At 41.6% G+C, this 16,906-nt stretch overlaps 1 protein-coding gene across 2 annotated transcripts in view; it reads right to left on the reverse strand.

Moving 5' to 3' along the window:
- Positions 1–16,906, reverse strand: part of MANBA (mannosidase beta) — a 243,937-nt gene that overhangs the window by 181,176 nt on the left and 45,855 nt on the right. For both annotated transcript variants that reach the window (XM_085636128.1, XM_085636120.1), the window contains exons 4-6: positions 12,519–12,689; positions 8,656–8,779; positions 5,389–5,564 (exon numbers count right to left, since the gene is read on the reverse strand). In XM_085636128.1, the coding sequence (XP_085492254.1) occupies positions 5,389–5,564; positions 8,656–8,779; positions 12,519–12,689 (471 nt within the window). The remainder of the gene's footprint in view (positions 1–5,388; positions 5,565–8,655; positions 8,780–12,518; positions 12,690–16,906) is intronic.

The following is a 16,906-nucleotide window of genomic DNA, read 5'->3' on the forward strand; positions in this document are numbered from 1 at the left end:
ACATTGAGTGGTATTTCAAAGGTTTAAGGTTGTATGGTTAGTGTTCAGCTAAAGAACCTGTTATGTAGTTTATGAAAATAAAATATTGGACTTTTAAAAGGCCATATTCAGTGGTGACTGTACCTTTATATATCTAGAAGATTTTGATAATTGTTTCCTTTGCATATCACCCAAATCATCTAAATCCTGAACATAGGACTAAGCAGAGTCAACACATTGTCTTGAAACCTAGCAGAAGGATTTTCAACGTGCTCATTTTTAGCAGGGACAATTAGTGGCAAAGCCAATAAGTCTAGCCTTCGTAATGCTGCCATACTTTTTTTTGCAAATAAGTAAAACGCTGTCACTCACAGTGCGCAGACTTTTTGTCCCAAGCTGAATGATGTGGTGGGCGGAGGTAAAAAGTGACTGACTCTTGAACAGGTAAATAAATGAAGAGGGTTGACCAAAGGCCTTCTAAATGTATACATATATGTATATTTTTATGTTTTTTCTTTTTTAAACAGGACACCGCTGAGACAGTTTATGTCTCTAGGGTAGATCTAAAAATAAGGTAAGCAAGGGTAATTAATTATTCTAATAAACAGCAGGTGAGTATGGGAGCCTTAACCTTGATTTGCTCTCTTCTGTCATGTCATTTTTAACTTATTTATATTTACTCCTAACTCTTTTTTAGTAGAAAAAGAAGCCAAAGTATAGGGTGCACCCTACCTCTCATAACCATCCTGGTGGGACAGCACACAGACAAAAAATTTTAAACCCCAACTAAGTGGACACATCACCAACAATTGAGGCAACAGGTAAAGGCACTAACATGCTCCCTCCAGCCTGGAAGATGAAAGGGTAAATCCCAACTTACGTTCAAACCACTCAAACTGCAGCTCAGTCACCTGTGTGGCATGGGCGGTTCGAAAGGAACAACAAAATTCCACAACCTCAAACAGAATTGGGAAAGGAAGACCACCAGGTATCACAAAGGTGAAAAAAAAGTGCCACAACAACGCACTCAAGCACATTGCTGCAACAACATTCCATTAAACACCAACACCACAAAACCTTTCCAATGTACAAGTTATAAACCTATAATATATACTAAAGTGCTGGAAAAATATAAAGGCACAACGTCCGCTCTAAACCCTGTACATATATCCTGTGAGCAGCAAAGAAGAGGAGGTGACTTAATACAACAAGCATTTGCAATGCAATAGGTCTCGCAGTTAAGCAAGTTTGAGCTATTGGCATTTTAAATGGCTATGCCTTTTATTTTTGTATTGGTTTTTAACACATAAATAAAAGACATTGTCATTTACAATGGCAATAGCTTAAACTCGCGTAAATGAGAGACCTATTGCATTGCAAATGCTTGTTAAACCATTGATGCGCTGCATTTCGGGAGTTGCAGGTTCACTTTTGACATTTCTAATATATGCTCATAAATCCTAGCGTGCAAACTGCTGTTGCTAAGAAGGAAGCCATCATTCAAGGTGCCACGCACGACGTGAGGCCTCTTGTCGGCGATGGAAAAACGGGAACTCTGCAGTTGTAAAGGGCCCCACGTACAGGAACTCCTCGGTTGTAACGGGCCCCGCGTCTGTAGGAGTTTCTGCCACTTATAACGAGCCGCGCGCTGCACAGAGGTGCCGACAGTCACTCACTTATAATGAGAAGCATCGAAATACGAGTCTCAAAAGCTAGGGTCGCCGGCTACCTAAAAGGACTGCCAGAAGGTGCTCCAGGTAACATGGCACCAAGTAATAATATTGGAAGAAGGCGCCAGGAATGAGGTATAAAGAGCAGTTTCGTGAGTGGATCCTGCATTAGTTGGAAGCAGAGAACTGACCCATTTTTATCTGAAGTGCAAAGAAAGTCGTCATTCTTTTTTTTGGGAGATTTTGGTGAAATATCTGGCATCTGTCAGATCACTGGATCACCAGAGAAGCTCCTGAAGATACTACATGAGCTGGGCGAGTAAATGTGCTTTTTGCAGATATATCTGCACACCTTGGAGGCCAAAGGCTACACTTCCAGCAAACTGCAAAGATTGTGGATGTGCCTTCTGCAGAAATCTGAGATGCACACGCAGCCTGAATACTCAAGCGGCTATAGCATGGAGGTGATGTGGCTTAACGGCTGCGCTGCTGACCTTGGAACTGGGGGACCAGGTCCGAGTCCGTTTAGTCTCTTAGGCTCAACATCCTATGATTCTGGGCAAATCGCTTATTCTGCCCGGGCCTAAAACAAATTCTGACCTCATGTAATGTAATCTGGGGCTGAGGCAAAGCACTCTGGTGCCTTTAGGACACATGAAAATGCGCCAGTCACAGGGTTTCACATGCAATAAGTCATCCGACTGGTTTATTTTGCTAGGTACGGTAATACGTGTGCGCAGACCGCAGTTCACATATTGCAGTTCCAGTGTATACGACAGCTCGTGGCTAGATGAAGCCGGAGAAGTCCACTATAAAAGTGGAACAAGTAACATCTGTATTTTTTGTTCGCCCACAGAACAAAATCTGCTTTATTTCGCTGGCGAAAAATAAAACCCAAGGCATCCATATTAGTGCCTGTCCTTCAAGTACACCCCAGTCACCTCCCTGGTGACTGCCCATGGCCGCTTCTCTTCTAACCGCAGGGATGTTTGCTTCAGTTACAGGTCACCGGTTCTACTCCTAGTAAGACAGCTCAGATGGTTAATGTGCGCGCTGCAGAAACCTCTCTGTTAACTGCAGCCCATGGGTTGCCATATTTAGCAAGCTAGTTTATAAGGCTCCTCCCACCTGCTGTACAGTTCAGATCGATGTATAATCTGCGGTTTTCCCATTCGGATCCCGGCATGTCCGCCTTTCCATTTCCAAAGGTCAATAAAACGGAACCCCCACAGACGTTCCATTTAATAGTAATAGCACCTAATAACAGCCCAGTTTGTGGATCGCGCTGTATAGGCTGTGCTCAGTAGTATTATGGGGTACATTCCTGTAGGCAAACATCACATTTTAGGGGCACTCACCATTTTTCCATGGCGACCTTGAGCTCTGCGCAGGTGGTCTCAGGCACTTCCGGTGCTTCCTGGGTGGCCTGCCGCGTGTGGTTCTCACTGTCAGACATGCTGGAAAGTGCTTCAGTTTTATGCTAGGTCTTCTTTATGCTTTTCGGTGTCACCTGTTTACTCTCCGCCGTCTGTCCGTCCACTGCCTCCTCACCCGGCTCGCCAGGGCCTGCCTCGCACGCTCCGGCTCTCCACTGGACTGAGAGGAATCGTTCTGGCTCCGGGCTTGGCATAGATCCCGCTGACATGCTAGCATCGGCGGGGACCTCAGAGAACTGGTGCTCGCAACCCTCTATAGCCACCCGGACGCTGAAGATGGGCCCTGACGCCAGGGGAATGACACCCAACCACTCCGGGGCACCTCGGTAATATTCCTGGTCCCGGTGATCGGATCAACATTTGAGGCGGATCCATTGGACCACAAAGGCGCCAACCTGGAACAGATGAAGGGCCACTAGGGTTGACTGATACCCCCAAACTATGCAGACCCTCGGGTGGACTCATGGCCCCAGTGATGATAACCGGCGCCCTGAGAAACAAGCATTTAATAGGCCTGTCAAAGTACATAGGCCAGTGCGTATGAAGGCCCCCAAGATCAAAAGATTAATTCCCATTACAAGACCGAGATCCTTTGTGTTAAACAGACGTTATGAGCAGGTCCTCCGCCAAGGCTGCGATTACAGACTCAAAGAGAGGAAAGTGTGGCCCTGGGAAAGCTGTGAGGGGACAATTAGAAGACCGACAAAAGAAACATCCTTACGTTTGTTTTTGTCATGCGCTGTATGTGGTACTTTGAATGCCTGAGTAGCACGTGGGAAACAATTAAAAAACATGGTATATTTACAAGATGGCAAACAAATGAAACTTGGCAGTACCTAACTACCTATCCTTTATGAAATCACGTCAGAAGCATGCCTCCTTATTGAACGAGAAGGACACCACAGCCAAGAACACGCCGCGAGTGGTGCGCGCGCCACAGCGAGCGATCTGTTTTCAATTATCGTGGCCGTGTCTGGGCACGATAATTGAAAACAGATGTTGGCGTGCGGGTAACAGACACCAATAGGCCATGGGCGGAGCAACGCGACCGCCTTTGGCCTACTGCATGCTGTGTTTCTAAAAAAGACGACCGCAAACACCAATACCGTTGCCCAAAAGGAATCGCACACGCACGAGCGTGTGCGATTCCAGGGTTCGTTTTGGAACCCTCCACAAAAGGACTCTCGCCTGCGTGAGCAGTGCTGTGCACTGCATTGCTGCTAGGCGCGAGCCCGTAAAAGGGCTTTAAGGACTGTGTAATATCTTGAGTGACGAATTAAGTGCTTTCCCATGTCTTGTTTACTTCCTTCCCACTAAAGTCTGCTCAAAGAATAAATATATTGTAGTAGTATTTTATTGGAGAAAAGGATCCACCTGATTGCAGCAGCATTCAGTATCAGAGTCTGCCTATAGCAACCGTCCACACTGAAGCCAGCATACTGCAAGAGGGTAAGGACCACACATGATGCAACACATGCAGGTGTCACTCCGTGTGACATAACCTTTCACACTTCAAGCTTGACCTGGCAAAACACCATGCATGCAAGAAGCCCTGGGAACCGGGATTCTTGTAAAGACAAACCTCTAAAAGAGACAACCCCCTTCAATTTTATTAAGTTCAGACCAATCCCAAGGAACTACAATTTACAATGTTGGGAGGATTTACAAGGCATCTGGTAAAGGCAGCAAATATTACAGGCTGTAGGGAGAGCATCACAAAAGAGCCAGTCAAGCCCATCGCTCTGAACTCAGAACCAGGGGCCTGCTTCCTATCGTTCACAAGAAGATGTAGCAGCAAGCTCCGGTTGGGTCCCTAGATCTCTTTCAGTAAGTTAGTTACTGGTTTTGGAGTACAGTAATTGATCAAGGACCACTAGACTGCCCCTCTTGAAACCTGAGCTGCAGAAGAAAGTGCTACCAGGGACAGACACCTTGTAGCACATAGGATCATTTGTGGTCATTCATTGAGCAGGATGTGATTGATAGGTTTGATGGTAATGCCAGAGTCATCCGAGGATAGAAACTAAACAGGATGAAACGCATAAGGCTGTAAGTCGCCATCCAAAGCCATGAGCGAAACCTAAGCAACGCTTCTTGTCCTTAATAATTCTTTTTTGCTTTCCTAAGCCAATAGAAGTTCTGTCCTAGACAACACGCCGTTTAATTCTCACCCCTGATAGTCGGGCAAATTTGTCCCCCAAATTATTTAATCTAGCAGAGCTGCTAGTGTTGTGCTAGGCAGACACCTTGTATACCTTCATTCTAGAGCAAGGCGTGTTTTTTTATACATCCATACCCCTCACCTGATTAATGCTGGTGAATAAATTAACGCTGCTCTCCCCTGGCTGCAGTTCGATGGTGAATGTCTGCAATATATGCAGTTTGGGGATCCGGACGATCACACTTCCTGCCACTGGATTCAAGCTGACAACATCAAAGTAAGGCACTATCTGCAGACCCCACTGCTGAGCACTTGACACTAAATAGAAAAACAAATGTTGGTGTAAATTCGGTTACATTTTCAAATTCAAGTATGCGGCATGCATCCAGGGTGAACTCGGTTGCTCCTTGGGGTTCCTGATCGCACTTTCATCGTAATGTCTTATTATGATATGTGCACTATACCTTTCACCATGCACATTACTGCTTGCCGTTTTTTCATTTATAATGTTCTGTAAAACTGAAAAAGAAAGTTTTTTCTTTTAAAACATTCAAATTTAACTTCTGTATTTTATGAAATTTAAAGATTTACAAATTCTCTATTTTTTATCTATATTTTATAAGTGTATGACGCTTAATGCTAGGTGCGCAACCTTGAATACAGACATTCGTATTTCCATTGTTGACAAACTTCTGTACTATTTAGGAGGCGATTTATGACAGATTGAGTTTGGAAAATGGCTTATACATAAGTGACAATCGGAAGGAGGTTGTTTGTTACAATCGCCACTTTGTTGCTAGCCTGTATCAGCTTTTTACACGGGTAAAAAAAAAAGTTATGTGTTCAGTCATTTTGTCTACACCACGCGGCTGCAAGCAATGACATAGAAAAGGTGCCTTGGTCAAAATACAAGTAGATAAATGGACTCCCTTGTGCCCCGATGCCACTGCACATGACGTCCTATTGACGGTGGCGGCTGGTGACATTTGAAAGTGGTGTAGTTTAAAGTTGGGGATGACTTTTAAGTAGCGAGCAAACAAACACTGCATTTATTTTTCCTTTCACCTTGTCAATTTTTTGGAAAACTGTGTACCTCCACAATGGGAGCCCTATCACACCCATTTGTACTAAATCACAATTACAACTGGAATATGTTACTAATGCCCTGTGCGCTCTGCAGAGAGGTCAAGGACTGGATGGCAATGTATTCACATCTATTTGAGATGTCATCAGTGATGTCATAAATGACATCATAGAACATGTCTTTAGTGATGTCATATGTGAGGTCATAAACACAAGGAGATGATGGACGGAGCGCTGAAACTTTTCAGACACTCACCCCCAGGAACAGATCTGGGTTGAATCCATCATCGTTCTTTAGCTCACTTCGCCAAACCCAGTTCAGACACAGCTATTTGCAAATCAGTCTTGACCCTGTGCCTCATGGGAACAGTCCAGCCCGAACTGCTTAGCCAGGTTTTCCCTGGACCGGAAACAAGCATCCTGGCACCGGTTTCGGGGTAACACCCCTCATCAGCCAGACTAGCATGAATCCAGTGGCAAAGTGAGCGAGGGATTTAAGCTAGACTGGCTGATATGGGGTGTTGCCCCGAAACCGGTCCCAGGATGCTTGTTTCCGGTCCAGGGAAGACCTGGCTTGGCAGTTTGGTCTGGACTGTTCCCATGAGACACGGGGTCAAGACTGATTTGCATATAGCTGGGTTTGAACTGTGGTGGCGAAGTGAGATAAATAACGATGATGGATTCAACCCAGTTCTGTGACTGGGGGTGAGTGTCTGAAAAGTTTCAGCGCTCTGTCCATCATCTCCTTTTGTTTGCTTTGTTCGCCCTAAGTTGGCAGGGTATACCCAGACGTGGGTCCCTTACTCACTTTGCCACTGGATTCAAGCTAAATGCAAAAACAACGGTTGATGGACAGAATGCAGAACAATGTCATACATTAACCCCAGTACGGAGATCTGGGCCTAAATCCATCGTTTTTTGCTCACCCTGCCATTTCAGTTTGAACCCAGCCATATGCAAATCAGTCTTGACCCTGTGCCTCATGGGAACAGTCCAGCCCGAACTGCCAAGCCAGGTCCTTCCGGGACTGGAAAACAAGTATCCTAGGACCGGTTTCAATTGTGTGGCTTTTGCTTTCTCGCACTAAGGGCACCCGGAATGCTCAGATGTGGGTCCCAGGCTCACTGTGCCACTGGATTCAAGCTATCCTGGCTGAAGAGGGGTGAAACCCCAAAACCGGTCCTAGGATGCTTGCTTCCGGTCCAGGGAGGACCTGGATTGGCAGTTTGGGCTGGACTGTTCCCATGAGGCACAGGGTCAAGACTGATTTGTATATGCCTAGGTCTAAACTGGGGTGGCATAGTGAGCAAAATAATGATGGATTTAACCCAGATCTCTTGACAGGGGGTGAATGTTTTGATTTGTTCTGCATTCCATCCATCAACTGTGTGTCTTTTACAGGATTCAAGCTAGCCTGGCTGATGAGGGGTGTTACCCCGAAACCGGTCCTAGGATGCTTGTTTCCAGTCGAGGGAAGACCTGACTTAGCAGTTCAGTCTGGACTGTTCCCATGAGGCACAGGGTCAAGACTGATTTGCATATAGCTGGGTCTGAACTGGGTTGGAGAAGAGAGCTAAAGAACGATGATGGATTCAACCAGATCTGTGACGGGGGGTGAGTGTTTAAAAGTTTCCAGTGCTCTGTCCATCATGACCTTGTGTTTGCTTTGTTCGGCCTATGTTGGCAGGGTATGCCCAGACGTGGGTACCTTGCTCACTTTGCCACTGGATTCAAGCTAGCCTGGCTGATGAGGGGTGTTACCCCGAAACCGGTCCCAGGAATGCTTGTTTCCTGTAGAGGGAGGACCTGGCTTGGCAGTTCGGTCTGGACTGTTCCCATGAGGCTCAGGGTCAAGACTGATTTGCATATAGCTGGGTCTGAACTGGGGTGGTGAAGAGAGCTAAAGAACGATGATGGATTCAACCAGCTCTGTGATTGGGGGTGAGTGTCTGAAAAGTCTCAGCGCTCCGTCCATCATCTCCTTCTGTTTGTTATGTAGTAGGGCACCACTAGCTTTTCTTCCAGGTTCAGAGTTTTTATAATGATTCAGAGAGGAATGTGAAGAACAGATTTTGTTCATATAATATAAACTTAAATAAAATAGAAAAATTAGAACAAGCATACTAAAATAACAAACAGCCACCTGGAACTGTGACTTACAAAAACAACAAACAAACTTTAAAGCCTCCATTTAATATGACTAGTCTGACCTACTTTACAGCTCCCAATTTTTAGAAATCTCTGTGTATTAAATTGCAAATTATTTAAAGAAACATTCAGAACCCACTTCAAAATAAATAAAAAAAAGAGCAGCATCCAGACTTACGATAATAAGGAGTGAAGGTGAGGTAATCCAAGCGAAGATCATTATATGCTTCAATTCGAATATCCTTCCAAATGCCTTGACTTGGAAAAGAAGGGCCCCAATCCCAACTAAACGAACACTGTTCCTGAAATACCACAATAATGCCAGTCTCAGGTCAAAGGTGAAGGCTGGAGATGAAGCATTCACTGTTATAAAGACAGCGCCAGGATACCCTCGCTGATGATAGTGCGCTTTACAGATACACACAACATAACAAGATACATTGGTAGGAAGCTGGAGATATGCTATGCAGATTGCTTGCAAAGATCCAGGCCCCATCAATTTGAAGGTCCCAAATTAATTGTCTGCACATGGTTGAATAATCTACTCACGAGAGAAGTATACACTAGAGTTAGAATGGTAGAGATATCTTGTTATGTTACAAAATATCTCTACTATGTTAAATCTTCCTATAGGTAGCATCCAAAGAGAAAATATGGCAGAAAACTAACTCTTGTAGAACATGTAGATTTATCTATCAGATGCATGTTTAGTCATGGACATTGCCTTGGCTTCGGTGAAATATGTTCTGGATCGTATTATGAAAATTTTTAATACAGATGTCAATGATCAATGCAAAAAGTGACCACATGTTAATTGACCTTGCAGACAGTGGCCACTACTTACTTCTCACATTCCAGTACAGACGGTTAACCTAAAGATGGCTTTACGAGGCTTAATAGAAAGAAAACTGACAGAACAATTGCCTGACTGGGGCAAAAACCTGAAATGATCTTTCAAATAAATGTGTAATATGGTTTAAAGAGTCCTTCTTAGAGTATGCAGTCCTTTTAGGGAGCAGCATATATACCTCAGGCCTTGCAACACTCATCAGAGAGGTATACAAAAATGTGAATATATTTCACCCATAAGCAGTACGCAAGAGTAATATTAGGTGGCCAGATACAAGAAAGCCAGCATCACCAAAATCAATGCCAATCATCTTCAGATATAAATTGCAAGTAGAAACGGACAAATCCTTTAAATGGCCCACCAGTCAGTCCTTTTAATTCTCCAGTATTAATGAAAAAAGCAAGGACCTAGATTAGGTCTTCCCACACAAAAAATATCCTTCAAAGGAATTATACTAAAGAGCTGATGTTGTACACCTTCTAATTTAGGTATTCCATGCAGGAAAGAATGATTATAATTTTCAAGATGTGAAGTTCACTGCTGAATTACCCATAGATTTAAATTAGACACATTTAGCAGTATGTACACCCATGAGGTGTGCAACCCGAAAACCAGATTGTGCTGGTCTACCCACAGGAAAATGGTATAATGCACTTCCAAGGAAAATTGAAACGTAGGAAATGTAAATATCATTTAATGCGCTTTCAACTCAGCTGAATTGCTACTATCAAGGAATGTCGTGAACAGTTGACTTTAGACGTACATTTCCTTCCAGCAGGTCCCATTGCCAAAGCATGTATAAGTGACAGTGATTTTCCTCGGTCCAAGGGTTTTTTTCTGTGACCTGATTCTAACAAGGCATCATGGATTAAGGACATAGGGAGTTTCTTCCATATTTATTTTACTTATCTCACTGGGGTTTATCTGAGTTAACTCCCACACAAGCTTCATTACTTCTGAAGAATGTTCACCGCATATCACTTACAAGCTCCAAAAGCTCTCAGGATCTGTGAAATATAGATGGAAATACCAAAACTATGCTTATATGGACACTGGTTTAGATTATGATAGTATCCGGAGTGCTTGTTTGGAACCATTTCAGCAACACAGTAAGTGTTACTGAGTAAAGGAAATATGCATATATTTACCTTTCTACTCCTGTGTGAATCTTGAAGTCTCTGGTTAGGGAGCTTCTATGTATAATGTATATGGGAGGCATACAACTGCGCAAAGATATTTCCAAAGATTCAGAGTGTTGCTCAACTTCCTAAGGCGGTGGCAGTCAGCCCGGTATCGATGCAATGCAAAACATTTAACAAATGCAAAATTAAATGTACGTCACTAGATCTAGCTAAAAACCCGCCTCGAGGATGGTGGCCTATAATTCAATAGTTAAACTGCTTATGGTCAAGAGAACAAACCAAGCTAATCCGACTCTTAGTAAGTGTCACAAGGTGACCGTGATAATATCTGAAATTCTATGCTTGGCCACAAACATTAATTGCTGACACTATCGTAAAGATACAATTTCTGTTTGCACTTCCAAAAATCATCTTTTCACTCAGAAATAATGTAATCTACAATCTAAGAGATATAGAATATTCTCAACTGAAGATCAATTTCCTTTAGAAGAACTCCAACAGACACCACGAATTATAAAAATGTTTATACATTCCAGGCCATCTGAAGACTTCTGTTACTCACTGGTGACTTCAATATTTTTCAAGCTCACATTGAAGTGATGTAGCTTTTCAGTCATGGGCGACATGGGCATAGAGAGCCAAGATAAACCCCGATGAGGACGACTACATTTGTTACTAGGAAGAATCGAACAGTCGTATAGGCCACAGGTTAAAATTATCTTTAAAAAACTTTTACTCCGGCATCTATAGCCTCTAACTTCAGGAATTATTGGTAAAAGAATAAGGAATACAGTTTGTAATCACACGCCTTGAAAAAGTGCAATTGGGGACAAAACATATGTTGGCTGATACACATGTACACGGTTGGGAGCTTTAAGCACAATAAAGGCGACAAAAATATATCACATGACCTTGGACCTATGGACTAAGTTTTTTCATTATTTGCTCTCAACCACTGTTAATTATGTAAATTGTTGGAGTGCTCCAGTTTACTGTTTTAAGGTGTTCTGTAATCTGATTAATGTATTACTTTTATACTGTGCACACTAACCCCAGGGCCTTACAAACATTTCACTTTTTTCCTGAAGTCAGTTAAATAGGATTGATGTTGATGTTGAACCATTGTTAATTATGCACATTTTTGGAGTGCTCCAGAATACTGTTTTAAGGTGTTCTGGAATCTGATTCATTGATTACTTTTATAATGTGCACACTAACCCCAGGGCCTTACACACATTTCCAATGTTTGCCTAGTGTCAGTTTAGTAGGATTGATGTTGATGGAGAGTATCCTAAAAAGTATGACCCTTCATTGAGTACCAGCTACCCCCTTTTGATTTTAGGTTAACTCGTGGACACAGATTCTAACATTAGTTTCTGAGTTTCTTCACTGGTTGCTAAAGGTTAATCTAGTCAGTCAGTCAGTCAGTCTAGTATTGTGGTGCACAATTTTGAACGCAACTGAACAAACAGAAGCATAATTTAAAGGCATGCAACCCTTGACAGCCAGCTAAAGGGTATATTTTCTTGCATTTGTTTGATGGTTCTCCTACCTAGTACAGCTATAAAAATAATCGCAGCATTCTCTTTTCTCTATGGACTATTGCTTTTGAGTACTGTTTAGATGTGGATTATACTGTAAAATATTTAAGCGCCTAATATTTCAAATATTATTATTAATAATAAACATTTCAAATATGAATATTTACACCTTACATAATTCAAAAACATTTGAGTAAAAAAACTACGGTTAGAAAAAAAAATTAAAAATTTACACTGGGCTTGGCTTTAAGGATTACACTTGACTGTGTGCTCTTGGTGTCTGCATAGACTAAGGGACTGATTACGATCTTGGCGGATGGGATACTCCATCACAAACGTGACAAGTATCTGGTCCGCCATATTACAAGTTCCATAGGATATAACAGACTTGTAATAAGGAGGATGGGATATCCGTCATGTTTGTAATGGAGTAACTCTATCTGTCAATATCGTAACCAGGCCATAATTTTCATTATAATAAACCAGATAGGACGTTTTCTACAATTACCTTTCTGATGAAATTACCATGGCACTCCCCTTTCTGTACTGGTGGGGGGCACTGCGGGGGAACACTGTAAGCAGAGTGAGCCTCACTTTGTTGTGCCGCATACCAGACTGCTGAGAGGAGCCGAACCTCTATAATGTTGACTTCCTTTATCACATTGGTAACATCAATGTTCTGCATTGAAAAAAGAAAAAACACACACTGATTTTCCAAAATTTAAATAAGATTTATTCTTACAGAAAAACAGATAGGGATAAATTATGAACATAAGTCTTGAAAATCTTCGAAATGTCCAACATCAGAGGCAATGTATTAAATATTATTTGAAATATTAAGACAATGCAGTACACGATGGTGCACAGTCAACGGCATAATTGTAATAGTGATGAAAGAGTGTAGAACAAGAAAACATGTATGCCATTTAATATAGTAAGAGGAGTTGTGTTGCAAATACATTTTTATTTCCAAAATACATTTAGGAACACTGAAGCAAATTACTTTAAAATATTTCTGATATCAGGCATGGTAGCAAGCAACTGAAAAGGCCAACTGTACTAGAACCTGATCTTGACTCCATGGACATTAACATACAATTAGGGCTCCCGGTTTTATGGTATTTAATTTTTTGACATTTCCGTCTGTATTTATCCATATTTAATCTTTGCTAATTTTCCATATTTATGTTGTGTTTTGTGGAGAAATTAAGCTGAAATTAATATATTTCCACATTTATTTAACTGATAAATATGCACTCATGCTTGAATGTCTGTCAGGTTGTAATGCTATGAACATCCGCAGAAGATAAATCAATGCACTTATATGAAAATCAATTTCAGTGTCAACCTTGTGCATATCTGCTGCTGTTAAATCCTCTTTACTAAAATTCCTTTCTTTTTTAACCCCTTACCTATCAATCCATGCAGCTATTGGCCTGGCAGTCATGGCAGACAGTATTTAGAATTACTCCAAAAGCAACCCAATTTCCGTTTTTATCCACATTTAAAAATAAATACAGACAAGAAAATAAATGTTTTCTGTCTGTATTTATGTGTAAAAATCAGTAAAAACGGAAAACAGGGAGCCTTACATATAATCCATGCTGCGGGTTACTCAGCAGAACCGAATATTGCGGCTGCTCAGAGGCATTAACCCTCCTGCTGATTTCCCCCTTCATCCACCTCAGGGCCACAAGGAAATGCCCTTTTCCCAGTAAGATGAAAGAACAGTTCCTAGGGCCCACTGTGGAGTTTGTACACATCCAAGCGCAGTACAAAATGTTCTGTAAAGAAGGATGGAGGTATACAATACATTACCTTTTCAAAAATTGATTTGCCTGAAATTGAAAGACCTATAGAACAAAACACAGAGAGAAGGAAGCGCAAATATTTAGCATCGAAATCCCTGGAAGAAAATCAGGAAAGACTGGGTGTACAATGCTGGGCCAAAATGAGATCCAGACAGAGGGGATAAAGAAGAAAGAAGATTCAGAGGAGAGAATTACCGAAAGCGAGGGCTGAGGTGGGCTAAAAAAAAGGGGGTACTGTCATTCTTTTTTCTTCCTGTGTCTATTTACTCATCTAACTTGCTGATGCTCGCACTGTTCGTGCAAATAGATCCTTTTAGCAAACTGGTATTCCAAGAAGTGTTCATGTTAGTTAATTAACAGGAGAGTGTAATTGTAAATTACAAATGGATTATATAGCGTTTTAGCATTTACAACCTCTGACGAAGCATTGAAGAGCTTTTTTGGCTCGTAACAATGTATTCTGCAACCCAAGATTAGTAGTTAGTAGGTTATACGTTTTTTGTTTGTTTTTCTTATGCATTATAGGTGTTAGTTTTGTGCTCTTCATTTCTTGTGTGTTTAGTAGAGTTTAGAATAGGAATAGAATGATAGGAAGGAATTTGAAAAGGGAAGTTTGGAGTAGGGATTGAATGGTAGGGAAGTATTTAAAAAGGGGAAGCAGTATGCTGTTTTGTAAGTAGTGGGAGTATGTGCTTATTAGTTGGGTGGCATAGTCAGACTAACGTGGAGGTTGACAGTTTGAGAAGGATTTTTGGGAATTCATAGTAGTCAGAAAGGTTTGGGATGAGTCAGAGGAGGGGCGGATGGGAATGACGGACGGGATTTGTTTGGTAGCAAAATTTTAATTATATATATATATTACACTAGATTTACAGAGTTTGTATACTAGTATAAGACATCAGGACGGCATGAGAGCTACCAAACATTATTTGGACAAAAGAGATTCAAGTTTACATGAACATACATACAGTGATGTTGTTAAATATGGTGGAGTGGTGCTTAACCAACAACATTTTTTTGTTTGACAGGCTTTTATACAAACAGGTACAAGGTACAGCCATGGGTACTTGCTTCGCCCCCAGCTATGCGAATTTGCATATGGGCTGGTGGGAGGAGCAAGTACTCATGACACAGTGCAATACTCAAATGTGTGAAAATGTTGTTGTATATCAACGTTATATTGACGACATTTTCATTGTGTGGAAGGGCAGTGAGTCGAGTGCCATTGATTTTGTGAATGTGATCAATACCAATGATTTAAACCTGAAGTTCACAGGCACTATAGACAAGCAGTCCATTGTGTTTCTTGACTTAGAACTTTACACCATGAGAAACCGTATACACACACGTACACACCGGAAACTGACATCAGGGAATGCCATCTTACATGCTCAGAGTTTTCACCCTGTTAAACTCATTGAGAGCATTCCCTTTGCCGAGTGCCTCCGTATGAAGAGGAACTGTAGCACCACTGAGAGCCTTACTCTAGCGACAAACAATTTGTGTACAAGACTCAGGAACAGAGGCTACAATGAAACGACTCTTAAATTAGCCAAGGAGAAGTGTCAAAATATCCAAAGAAAAGATCTTCTTTTCAAGAACAAGGGCCAAAAACTAACCTTAGGGGAAACAGCCCAACAGACACCCAGGCTAATCATTGGCTACAACAGTTTCCATCAGAGATTCAGACAAATTCTATACAGACATTGGCCGATAGTAAGATGTGACCCTGTTATAGGTCCTTCATGTGCTAAGTTCCCCCAGTTAACTTTCAGGAGAGCTAAGTCCATGAAACAGGAACTTGTATCAAATGCTCCTGTATCCAACAAAGGTACCAGCTGGCTAAAAACCCAAAGAGGATTTTTTAAGTGCACTAAGTGCAAAGCCTGCCAGTACGGAATCAACACCAAATCTATTGTGACCCTTCTCAGAAAAACTCCCATTGAGATCAGGGAGCACTTCACGTGCAAAACCGAATTTGCGGTGTACGTACTACGCTGTACATGCAACAAGATGTATGTTGGCAGCACCATTCACCCGGCACATGTCAGAATTCTGCAACACTTAAGGGCAATTAACAACAAAGACCTGACATACCCAGTTGCTCGACATATCAACAGAGTACATGATGGCAGGGCAGATGATTTGGTATATTTTGTGGCTGACAGTATTAAGAAAAATGTCAGGGGTGGAAATAGACAACTTGCACTAAGAAAGTTAGAGTCACGATATATAATCTAATTAGATTGTAAGATTCCTAATGGCTTGAATGCCGACGAAGCATTAAGTGTTCATCTATAAATTCTAAACTGCTTTTTCAAAAAATCTTTGTAACAATCCTTTGAGTCTTAATCCAGTTTTTGTTTATTGGTTTAGCGAAATTGTTTAAAATACGTGCTCAGTAAGTCCCCCTATGCTAATATATGGCAACTATAGAAAAATACCATGAGGCTTCATTGTTTTAATTGGTCATCAACACTAGATTTTCTAAACAGTGCCTTATAGAAATGCCCACTTGGGCTTTATTTCAAATGTTTACAAATAGCACTGTCTCTTTGGGAACTTTTTCCTTATTAATACGAATAATGATGGACTGATGTACCTCTTTTTTGAATACTTTGTATCGTTATATTTTACAAAGTGACACTTGTCTGAGGAAAGACTTGTTTAACAACAGTATTTCTTTCATGTTAATTGTTTTGATTGGTTGCCAAGTAATCAGGGTGTGTGTATCATGTGCACGTAATCAGCTTATAAGCAGTGTATGTGAACTGGGTTTGACACAGTGAGCAAGGCGGACTTGTTCGCCGAAACGCGTCTGAGCCACAGCTTTTTTGAAATAAAGCATTTCTTTAAGATTCATCCCACGGAGTCAGTGCCTGATTCGTATGCATGGAACCCGGTTTGGAGCTAATATATATATAACAAACACACAAACACACTTTTGTTTTCTTGATTAAACCCCTCTATGATGCTGCCATTTGTATCTGAGAGGCTATCTCTGTCTCTACCCTCTCCCTCATTGGGCTGTTTAATGCAGAAATCCAGGAACTACATTTTATTTTGTATTCCATAACTCTGCACC

This window comes from Triturus cristatus, chromosome 2_1 (assembly GCF_964204655.1).
Source record: "Triturus cristatus chromosome 2_1, aTriCri1.1, whole genome shotgun sequence".
NCBI lineage: Eukaryota > Metazoa > Chordata > Amphibia > Caudata > Salamandridae > Triturus > Triturus cristatus.